Below are 12,400 nucleotides of genomic sequence, written 5' to 3' on the forward strand. Positions count from 1 at the left end.
TTCAGTCAAGATATTTGAAAGAGGAGGAGAATTTTGTTCATGGCAGTATAGTGACAATACTGAGTTATAGAATTTGATTTTTGGACATCTCTGAGGATTCAAAGCTAAAAACCAAGCAGTAATAATCTGATTAAAAACACTTTGAAAATGTCCATATTCATTGAAAGTGTTTTTATGTTTATGGGATTGGTAAAACTTGTGATATCTATGATGTAATTCTTCAGTTTTCCACCATGGAGTCCAAGGTATTTCACCTTCTCACAGGCATTACTGGTAATTCTGACCCTAAGACAAAAGTCTATTTCAGCTGACATCTTACTGACTGAGATATCTCCTACAGAAGCTGTTGCAGGCAACTGTAAACCTTTAAGCATCGGGATTTCAACATTTCATTTGCTTCTGTGAAACATGAAAGGAGAGATTTTTCATTAGTGGCTCAGATTTCCCATGCAGGTTTGTTTTTTTTTTTTTTTCATGTTTGCCTCCATGGTACTTTAAAGAATACTTTTTTCTCTGTCTTGAAAAATCTTTTGAAATCCTGTGATTTCTGTCACCTAACCCCTGTATATGTGACAACAAACAAATGCTTCAACAGGAATAATTGGCTCCTGGAGGAATGGGAGGTGGCATTCATTGTCCAAACAAAATCATTAAAGCTGTTCTTTGCATGTGGAAAAATTGGAAGACATTTAAGAACCAAAGTTTTATAGCAGTTTTGAAGTAAAATTATTATATAATATTATTATAGAATTTAAAAAAATGTTGTAAGGATATTATAAGCTTTAAAGACTGTTCACATCTAATTATTCTCCCAGTATCTTTTCTAGCACCTTTTAGAAGACACCTACCCCTTTTTTCACCCACTCCACATTCTTCCATGCAATCGATTCCAGCATACAATTCTGCCTCGGAGGCTGAATTAACATCTTAAATTTAGTTAGTAAGAACAAATAGCATGGCTTCTCCATTATTTTGACAGGACTGAAATTGCTCTGGTGATTCATTAATCAACTTATCAAATATGGAGTAGGATAGTGAATATACTAATTGAAAATCAAGAAACAGCGCTTAAGTGTTTAATGTCAAAAGCTCAGAGACAGGTTTCAGGTAATTGCTAGGGAGAAAATTCACATGAGCTTTAAATATAAGTACTTGATCTCTGTTAAAATAAAGCTTCTTTCTCATTATTTGGAAGGGCTTCTTAGGCGTACACTTTAATTTGGATTAAATAAGCAACTTAAGTAAATAAAAAAATGATGTACTCAGTTGTAAGTAAAATTTTAATTTAGGTCAGTACAAAAGTAAAAGCAATCTACATCTATTCAAAAAGGAAAAGAGAATGCTCTGTTAAATACATGCATTAAAAACAAATTATGCGATCCTTCCGGCTTCGTCGTGGAAGGAGGACTGCGCCTCGTCTTCCTGAAGGTTGAGAACAAAAAGAAGATGCACCTGGACTTTCCCCGGAGCTCTCTGCGTTTTTAAAGCGTTGGGTGGAGTTGGGGTTCGTAAGCCGCGTTGCTTATTGAAAGTAGAAGTCACTTCTGCCTCGGTGGAAAACTTGTACCTTCCATAAGTGTTTCCTACAGAAGGCACCTGTGGTGGTTCTTTAAGCTACAAAAAATTGCCCAAGCTTGTGTGACATCAGCCTTGTCAAGTGTCCATGATGCTGGGCCCTGAGGGAGGTGAAGGCTATGTGGTCAAACTCCGTGGCCTACCCTGGTCCTGCTCAATTGAGGACGTACAAAACTTCCTCTCTGACTGCACAATTCATGATGGGGTCGCAGGTGTTCATTTCATTTATACTAGAGAAGGCAGGCAGAGTGGTGAGGCTTTTGTTGAACTTGAGTCAGAAGATGATGTAAAATTGGCTCTGAAAAAAGACAGGGAAAGCATGGGACACCGATATATTGAGGTGTTCAAGTCACACAGAACCGAGATGGATTGGGTGTTGAAGCACAGTGGTCCAAACAGCGCTGACAGTGCCAATGATGGCTTTGTGAGGCTTCGGGGACTCCCGTTTGGATGCACAAAGGAAGAAATTGTTCAGTTCTTCTCAGGGTTGGAAATTGTGCCAAACGGGATCACATTACCTGTGGACCCCGAGGGCAAGATTACAGGGGAGGCCTTCGTTCAGTTTGCCTCACAAGAGTTAGCTGAGAAAGCTCTGGGGAAGCACAAGGAGAGAATAGGACACAGGTATATCGAAGTGTTCAAGAGCAGCCAGGAGGAAGTTAGGTCATACTCAGATCCACCTCTGAAGTTTATGTCTGTGCAGAGGCCTGGGCCCTATGACCGGCCTGGCACAGCCCGGAGGTACATTGGCATTGTGAAACAGGCAGGCTTGGATAGGATGAGGTCTGGTGCCTATAGTGCAGGCTATGGGGGCTATGAAGAATACAGTGGCCTCAGTGATGGCTATGGCTTCACCACTGACCTGTTCGGGAGAGACCTCAGCTACTGTCTCTCAGGAATGTATGACCACAGATACGGAGACAGCGAGTTCACAGTGCAGAGCACCACCGGCCACTGCGTCCACATGAGAGGGCTGCCCTACAAAGCAACGGAGAACGACATTTACAACTTCTTCTCTCCACTCAACCCCGTGAGAGTTCATATTGAGATTGGTCCTGATGGAAGAGTGACGGGAGAAGCTGATGTTGAGTTTGCCACCCATGAAGAAGCAGTGGCAGCTATGTCGAAGGACAGGGCCAACATGCAGCACAGATACATAGAACTCTTCCTGAATTCAACAACAGGGGCTAGCAATGGGGCTTATAGCAGCCAGGTGATGCAGGGCATGGGAGTGTCAGCTGCCCAGGCGACTTACAGTGGCCAGGAGAGCCAGTCAGTGAGTGGCTGTTATGGGGCCAGCTACAGCGGTCAAAACAGCATGGGTGGATATGACTAGTATTGTAGGAGCATTTGAGTTATTTCAATCAAAATTTCACAGGCAGCCAATAAGCAGTCAAGAGCAGTTTATAACTCTAGAGGAAGCTGGGGGGACCCACATTGCACCATGAGTTTGTGAAATCTGGATTAAAAAATTACCTCTTCAGTGATTCTCATGCAAACTTTTCTTCTAGCATGTAATATTGAGTAAACTAAAACTATTTTCTTCCGCTTTTCTCAATTAACATTTTTGGTAGTATACTTAAGGAGTGATGTTATCTGAGTTGAGTAGTTTTAAGTATGTTGAGTGGATCTTAAAGCACACCACAGTGAACACACTGGGGACATGTACTTTTCTGGAGAACTCAAAGGTGCTAGATCCCTGATGCAAAGAGAAGCATTTCTCATGTTCATTCTAGTTTATATTTTCATTTAAATCTTTAGGTTAAGTTTAAGCTTTTTAAAAGTTAGTTTTGAGAATTGAGACACAATACTAATACTGTAGGAATTGGTGAGGCCTTGACTTAAAGCTTTCTTTGTACTGTGATTTCCTTTTGGGTGTATTTTGCTAAGTGAAACTTGTTAAATTTTTTGTTAACTAAATTTTTTTCTTAAAATAAAGACTTTTTCACAAAAAAAAAAAATTATGCTCTCAAAACAAAGCAATGCCTGGTAAGTATTTTGAAAACTTAATTTGTTTTTAATATATGCTGCAGAGCAACTGTTTATTGTTATCCAGGTACTATGTGTAAAATAATACTGTCTAAAATTTTTAGCAGAACAAAGGAATTTAACCATCTTCGTTCCCAGCTAGGATGACCTTAATTTCCGTTAAAACACACAAAATATTTTGTGTACTATAAATTGCAAAGTGCATATTTTTTTCCTTCAGCCATAAGATTAAAAATGAAAAATGTGTAAATATCTTGGAATAAGGAGAAGGTTTTATAATATAAAATTCCAAGAGGCTTTGAATATCAATATTATTAGAGATTTTCCATCAAGTTCTAATATATTACAGCAAATCGGGTTTTATATATATCAATTTCAGTAGACCTGCAGATCTATTTTAATTGCAACTCCAAATTTAACCAAAACCTTTTAATTTTAAAGAATATTTATATTTTCTTCAACCACTCACTCAGTATGACTTAGATTTTCTGAGACGTCCAAGAAACAAAATGTATTAAGATTTATTTAACGTGACAAAAATGTAGTTGTTGAACATATTCTGTATGCATCTATTTTTCAAAATCATCTTGTTATTTAAAATATGCAAGACTTGAAAATGCCAATATCACCTCCACTTTTAAGTGTAAGAATTCGTGGACATAGAAGGAAGGACAATTTGGAGAGAAATATGACCACCAGAAGATGGAAAGAGGAGAAGGGAAGGTTATATTTGTAATGGATATGATTAAGTATATTGTATAGGTGCATACAAATATAATAACATGATCTTTATGTTGTAGATTAAAAATACATAAATATTCTGAATAGAGAAAAGAATATATATGCAATTTTGCAAAAGAAAAATGAAGAAAAGGAACGATAGGAAGAGAAACCATCATTCCTGGCAAACAGGACAGTCTTAAAGCCAAATGTACACTACACCTTTGCCAGGCTTCTTCTTAGTGATATACCAGGATTTGCCTGTTGGAACTAGGCCTATTTCCCTTATTCCTTTTTCATACCTCAATACCTCTGCCAAGGCATAATTCCACTTTGTGGTTTTTTTCTTTTTTTGGTTTTTCGAGACAGGGTTTCTCTGTGTAGCTTTGTGCCTCTTTTGGATCTCGCTCTGTAGACCAGGCTGGCCTCGAACTCATAAAGATCTGCCTGGCTCGGCCTCCTGAGTGCTGGGATTAAAGGTATGTGCCACCACTGCCCGGCACAATAATTCCACTTTGTGGATAGCACTCATTATAAACTAATCCTCAGCCCAAAGAACTATTTATTCACATCAGATCTATATTTTTATAAGCTCCATTGCTAATGAACAAAAGCATTTAACACCATACCAATTTTCACTTTTTAAGTTTTACCTTATTTTCTAAGTTATGCATGTGAGTGTGTCTGCATAGAGATATGCATGTAAGTGCAGGTGCCGATGAGTGCCCAATGATGTGGAGCTGGGGTTACATGTGGTTGTGAGCTGCCTGACATGGATGCTGTGTTAAAACTCAGGTCCTCAAATTCCCCCTGACCACTGAGTCAGCCATGAAGAAGATAGAGACAACAACACACTTGTGTTCATTGTGGATGTCAAGGCCAACAAGTACCAGATCAAACAGGCTGTGAAGAAATTCTATGACATTGATATGGCCAAAGTCAATGCCCTCATAAGGCCTGATGGAGAGAAGAAGGTGCATGTTCGGTTGGCTCCTGACTATGATGCTCTGGATGTTGCCAACAAAATTGGGATCATCTAAACTATATCCAGCTGGCTAATTCTAAATATACTTTTTCACCATAAAAAAAAAAAAAAAAAAAAAAAAAAAAAAAAAACAGGTCCAGAAGAGCAGGATGTGCGTCTAACCACTAAAGGAACTCTCCAGCCCCTGGTATCAAATTTCTGTGATAATCAAGGATTTGCTTTCCATAACTACTTTTTTTTACCTTTGTCCTTTTCAATTCCCTCTACAGTTTGAACTAGACCTATCCTCTGTTTTCATAACATTTCCTTGTCTATCTCTTTATTGAATCACAAATATTTTGCTGTTTGTTTCAGTGATATGCAAAACAACACACTTTTTTCTTTTTTAAAATTTTATTTTATTTTATAAAATAATTTAATTCTACATATCAGCCACAGATTCCCTTGTTCTCCCCTCCCCCCCAGTACACCCTCCATTGCCATCTCCTCCAGGGCAAAGCCTCCCCCAAGGACTGAGATCAACCTGATAGACTCAGTCCAGGCAGGTCCAGTCCCCTCCTCCCAGGCTGAGCCAAGCGTCCCTGCATAAGTCCCAGGTTTCAAACAGCCAACTCATGCAATGAGCACAGGACCTGGTCCCACTGCCTGGATGCCTCCCGAACAGATCAAGCCAATCAACTGTCTCACCTATTCAGAGGGCCTGATCCGGTTGGAGGCCCCTCAGTCATTGGTTCATAGTTCATGTGTTTCCATTCGTTTGGCTATTTGTCCCTGTGCTTTATCCAACCTTGGTCTCAACAATTCTCACTCATATAAACCCTCCTCTTTCTCACCAACTGGACTCCCGGAGCTCCACCCGGGGCCTGGCCATGGATCTCTGCATCCAGAACCCTCAGTTATTGGATGGGGTTTCTAGCACTACTATTAGGGTGTTTGGCCATCCCATCACCAGAGTAGGTCAGTCCCGGCTGTCTCTCAACCATTGCCAGAAGTCTATTGTGGGGGTATCTTTGTGTATTTCTGTGGGCCTCTCTAGCACTTTGCTTCTTCCTATTCCCATGGGGTCTTCATTTATCATGGTCTTTTATTCCTTGTTCTCCATCTCTGTTCTTGATTCAGCTGGATCCCCAGCTCCCCTAAGCTCTCTTTCCCTCGACCCTTACATTCATTACCCCCTCTCACGTCAAGTTTGCTTATGTAGATCTCATCCATTTCTCTGTCCTTGGGAGATCCCCGTGTCTTTCTTGAAGTCCTGTTTTCCAGATAGCCTCCCTGGTGTTGTGAGTAGCAGTCCGGTCATCTTTGTTCCACATCTAGCATCCTCCTATGAGTGAGTATATACCATGTACACATTCCATTGTGTATATGTACCACATTTATTTATCCATTCTTCAGTTGAAGGGCATCTAGGTTGTTTCCAGGTTCTGGCTATTACAAACAATGTTAATATGAACATAGCTGAGCAAGTGCCCTTGTGGAATGATTGAGCATTCCTTGGGTATATGCCCAAGAGTGGTATAGCTGGATCTTGGGGGAGATTAATTCCCAATTTTCTAAGAAAGCATCATATTGATTTCCAAAATGGTTGTACAAGCTTGCATTCCCACCAGCAGTGGAGGAGTGTTCCCCTAGCTCCACATCCTCTCCAGCATAAGGTGTCTTCAGTGTTTTTGATCATAGCCATTCTGACAGGCGTAAGGTAGTATCTCAGAGTTGTTTTGATTTGCATTTCCCTAATGATTAGGGATGTTGAGCAATTCCTTAAATATCTTTCAGCCATTTGAGTTTCCTCTGTTGAGAATTCTCTGTTTTGTTCTATAGCCCATTTCTTAATTGGACTGTTGGGCATTTTGATGTATAATTTCTTGTGTTCCTTATATATTTTGGATATCAGTCCTCTGTCAGATGTGTGGTTGGTGAAGACCTTTTCCCATTCTGTAGGCTGTCGCTTTGCCTTGTTGACCATATTCTTTGCTCTACAAAAGCTTCTCATGTTTCAAGAACCCCATTGACTGATTGTTTCTCTCAGTGTCTGAGCTACTGGTGTTATATTTAGGAAGTGATCTCCTATGCCAATGCATTCAAGACTACTTCCTACTTTCTCTTCTAGCAGGTTCAGAGTAGCTGGATTTATGTTGAGGTCCTTGATCCACTTGGACTTAAGTTTTGTGCACGGTGACAGATATGGATCTATTTGCAGCATTCTACACATTGATATCCAGTTATGCCAGCACCATTTGTTGAAGATGATTTTTTTTCATTGTACACTTTTAGCTTCTTTGTCAAAAATTGTATGTTCATTATTGATGTGTGGATTAATGTCAGGGTCTTCAATTAGATTCCATTGGTCCACATGTCGGTTTTTATGCCAGTACCAATCTGTTTTTATTACTGTAACTCTATAGTAGAGCTTGAGGTCAGGGATTGTGATGCCACCAAAGGTTGTTTTATTGTACAGGATTTTTTGGGCTATCCTGGGTTTTTTGTTTTTCCATATAAGTTGAGTATTATTCTTTCCAGGTCTGTGAAGAATTGTGTTGGTATTTTCATGGGGATTGCATTGAATCTCTAGATTGCCTTTGGTAAAAATTGCCATTTTTACTATGTTAGTCCTTCCTATCCATGAGCATGGGAGATCTTTCCATTTTCTGACATCTTCTTCAAATTCTGTTTTCAGGGACTTAAAGTTCTTGTCATATAGGTCCTTCACTTGCTTAGTTAGTGTTACCCCAAGGTATTTTATATCATTTGTGGCTATTGTAAACGGTGATTTATGTCTGATTTCCTTCTCAGCCTGTTTGTCAATTGTATATAAGAGGGCTACCATTTTTTTTGAGTTGATCTTGTATCCTGCTATGTTGCTGAAGGAGTTTATAAGCTGTATCAGTTCCTTGGTTGAATCTTTGGCGTCACTCAAGTACCCTATCATGTCATCTGCAAATAGGGAAAGCTTGAATTCTTCCTTTTCAATTTATCCCCTTAATTTCCTTATGTTGTCTTATTGCTCTGGCTAGAACTTCAAGTACTGTATTGAATAAGTATGGGGAGAGCAGACAGCCTTGCCTCGTTCCTGATTTTAGTGGAATAACTTTGAGTTTCTTTCCATTTAATTTGATGTTAGCTGTTAGCTTGCTGTAAATTACCTTTATTATGTTTAGGTATGTTCCCTGTATTCCTGATCACTGCAAGACCTTTATCATGAAGGGGTGTTGGATTTTGTCAAATGCCTTTTCTGCATCTAGTGAGATGATCATGTGTTTTTTTTCTTTGAGTTTGTTTATATGGTGCATTACATTGACAGACTTTCATATGTTGAACCACCCTTGCATCCCTGGGATGAAGCCTACTTGATCATGGTGGATAATTAAAACAACACACTTTTTCTGATTTCTATTTCCATGCTTTCTCAGTGGTATAACAAAGGATTTTCATACTGTAGATGTAGAATATCTAACTTCTGCTCTCTTAGAAAAATGAAAATCTTAGTTTGATGTTTATTAGTTTGGGCTTACATGCATTTATTAACATGAGTTTTTTTCCTTTTTTCCTAACATGCAGATGTAAGAGGCCACTTTTCCATTCTGTTTACTTATTTATTCCCCAAAATACATGCTGTAACTTATCGTACTTAACCAGTGACAATTGTTAAATGTGTTTGAATCATCAAGAGCTGTCAGGGAATAATTTGAAATTCAGAAAAATGTCATTCTTCATGCATTTAAATCTAGTCATGAAGAAAAGCCACATATTTTTTTCCTGCATAATAGGAAACATCATTTTCTACCTATCCATGTCAACAAATATTTCACTTATAAGCAGTAGAAAATAACAGTGATAATTAAATAAGAGAAAAAGGGACAAATGTAGACTGCCTTCTGCAAAGGAGTTCTTTGACTGTCTTACCAATTTGGTCATAGTGGTCCCTGAGCCAACGGATCTTCTTACAACCAGGAAAACAAGCCAACCAGTTTTTCTATTACTAAGCTTATTTCCTAGAATTCTTTGTAATTAGAAAATCAAGACAGATGATGGAAATTAAAATTTTAGTGCCTGGACAGACAAGCAGAATAAGTCTACCTAACATTTGCAGTGTATATTTTTCAGATTTGATTATGAGGATTTTGGAGAAGAATGATTAGACATGTGCTCTCAGGTTCTCTATTTGAGAAATAAATCAGCATTTGACAAACATTATTTTGAACGTAGTGATTTTAGTATTCCTACTTATTGTAGGCAAAGTTTTCATTGGGTCGACTGATCAGTTCTATCCCACCAGCCTACTCCCAAATAACCACACAGAGACTTATTATTAATCATATATATTTGGAAGATAGCTTAGACTTGTTACTGACTAGCTCCTACAACTTAAATTTATTAGATATTTCTTATCTATGCTCTACCATATGGTGGAAACTTTTTCAGTGCAAAGTCATCTCCTGCATTCTCTGTGTCTGGCTGGTGACTTCCCATTACTCTGCCCTTCTTTTTCCCAGAATACTCTCAGTTTGGCTATCCTACCTAACTTCTTACTGCCTAGATATTGGCCAGTCAGCCTTCTGTTAAACCAATCAGAAGGTGCCTTGGCAAAGTCACATCTTTATTGTGTACAAAAAAATTATTCCATTATAACTTATCATAAACAGCTTTGATTTTTCTAAGTGAATATTTTATGTGTTGCCAAGCTTTATCATCAAACAACATCATGCAGTATTAAAACAAAAATATAACTTTTACAAGGAAAAAACTCACAACTAAATAATAATATTAATGTTTATTAAATCTTATTATTCCTTCTCTAGCCACTAGAAGATTTATCTTTATCAAAAAAGCCCAGTTTTATCTTCCTTAAATCACTGCCTATGCACATAGTTTATAAAATTATTATATTAGTCAAAGATACATCAGTTCTTCTTCTGTATTCTCTTCACTTAACCATAAAGCATTAATGGAATATTCTCTCAAAATATCAATAGAACAGATCCACCTATTAAATCACTTATAAAACCTATTTATTAACAACTATTATTGTTACAATTATTTATTAAACTTATTTGTATACCACATGTACATATTAGATATAAAATATTTAAGAGTGACCTTAATGGTAGAGTTATGTTCATGTTTGTACATACTTATAACAGTGGCATATGACTTGATGAATAAAAAGGAACAATTTGGGAAAGAAAGAAGGATGATACAGGTAAGCAGGTAATAATTGGTGAATATAAACAAAATATATGACAAATATGAATGAAAATGTCATAATGAAACCCATAATTTTATAGAGTGAATGAATACTACCTCATTTTTTTTTTAATTTCACAATGCAACGGTTTAAAACACAGAATACTCACAAAGTAGAAACAGGGTTCTTTGCAAAGGTGAACTGTAGAAGCTGTGCAAGTGGTCCTCATCAAAGGCTTCTATCAGGGATGTGAGTGGTGAACAAACAATGTTATATTCACTCTGAAACCCAACATTGAGTACACACTGAGATAAAGCTTCCAATGATGACCACATATGTTTCAGTGTTGGCGTCACAGGACTTCTCTTGTGATGGTCATCTCAAGAAGTTTCTAAACACCTTGCCATAACTGATGTAGACTGGATAATAGGATAAGGAGGATCCACTCAGCTTTCCCCTTTTTTCTTTCTTTATTTGTACCAAATCAGGGTCTTCCTTGTACCCATGTGTCAGTTTTAGCAAGGTATGTTTTGTACTTGGTTTGGTTTTGGTTTTGTTCATTTTGTCTGAATTTTCAATGTTATGTAAATCCTTGCCAAAATAATAAAATAATATTTTACTATAAAAATCAAATTACCAAGAATAAGAAATCCTAATATAGAACCAGTTTTATTGAAGACATAAGAAAACAGAAGAACATATGAGATTGAAGAGATTATTTGCACAAGAAATGCCTGATGGAATATACTTAAATATGTACAAAGAAGACATATAACTCAAAAATAAAATAACAAATGTCTGTGTTATAAAATAGGCAAATACTCAACTGGAAAAAGAGAAAAGGTAGTCACTATCATATATCATAGAGAGTCAATATTAATAATGGAGATACTCTTCAACACCTGCAGCCAACATCCTATAACACCAAGTGATGGAGCGGATAAAGAACAATGAGTTTCTAATACTCAAAGGGAGAATTAAGCAAAGCTATTACTTTGGAAGAACATGCAGTAGCTTCATATAAACTGGAATACAGCTTTACCATCTTATCTGGTAATCACATACCTCGGTCTTTTCACAAATGAGATGAAGGCATAGGTTTTCACACGAGCCTCAAAACAGATGTTCATAGTAGTTTTCTTCATAATTGCAAAAACTTGGAAGCTACAAAAATGTGCTCAGCAGGTGAAATGATGCATAAACTGTTGTGCATCCAGATAAAGGAATAGTTCTCAGTGCTAAAAAGTAAGTGGAAAGAAGTAATTTAAATGCATGTAATTAAGGTAAAGAAGAAGCCGATCTGGAAAGAATCTCATTAAAAATATTGTATAATCTCATCTAGACAACATTCTGCAGATCAGTCGTTTCTAAGAGTTTATAGGAAAGAGTGGACAGTGGAGGAACAGAGTGGATTCTGAAGCAGTGAAGCTATCCTGTGTGCAATAATTTACATAGTGTGAAGCCACTATAGACATATCAAAATCCATGCAACATATAGCACCACGTCTAATATAGATTATGAACATGAGTGGTAGTGGTGTACCCATTTTTGTGAATCCATTTAGTGTAAGAATTGTACCACTGTGATAGAGGAGGTTGACAATGGGGGAGGGAACAGGGTTCTTGAACAGAACAAGTGAGGATACTGTGTAACGTTTTTCCATGTCTCAGTAAAACCAAAATTGCTTTACAGATAAATCACCATATTTTTTAAATAAATTTAAGGTGGAATGAATAATTTGTGTACCAATTACAGTGTCAGAATATTAATTGCCAGTTTCACTCAACAGAGCTTTGACAGTTTTAAGAGATTTTTATTCCTTGTCCAAGTACATTGATAACAAAACGCTAAATGAAAGATTATTAGAAGTGTCACCTACCATCTCCTGAAGGTCTGTCTTCACTGCAGAGCCTTAAGCCAGGTGTAAGAATAAGGCAGTGGGGTG

The 12,400-nt window shown here is 37.5% G+C and overlaps 1 protein-coding gene across 1 annotated transcript; it reads left to right on the top strand.

Annotated features, from left to right (window-relative positions):
- Positions 1-1,384: 1,384 nt before the first annotated feature.
- LOC102911395 (heterogeneous nuclear ribonucleoprotein F-like) lies at positions 1,385-3,536 on the top strand. The gene has a single exon (XM_006980461.4). It carries the CDS (start codon positions 1,664-1,666, stop codon positions 2,909-2,911), a length of 1,248 nt encoding a protein of 415 aa, XP_006980523.1. The 5' UTR covers positions 1,385-1,663; the 3' UTR covers positions 2,912-3,536.
- The last annotated feature ends 8,864 nt before the right edge of the window (positions 3,537-12,400 follow it).

The sequence above is a fragment of the Peromyscus maniculatus genome, chromosome 15 (genome assembly GCF_049852395.1).
Source record: "Peromyscus maniculatus bairdii isolate BWxNUB_F1_BW_parent chromosome 15, HU_Pman_BW_mat_3.1, whole genome shotgun sequence".
Classification (NCBI taxonomy): Eukaryota; Metazoa; Chordata; class Mammalia; order Rodentia; family Cricetidae; genus Peromyscus; species Peromyscus maniculatus.

Excerpts from the sequence above, each read along its gene's own strand:
- LOC102911395 (XM_006980461.4), top strand. The coding sequence starts at position 1,664 with ATGATGCTGGGCCCTGAGGGAGGTGAAGGCTATGTGGTCAAACTCCGT.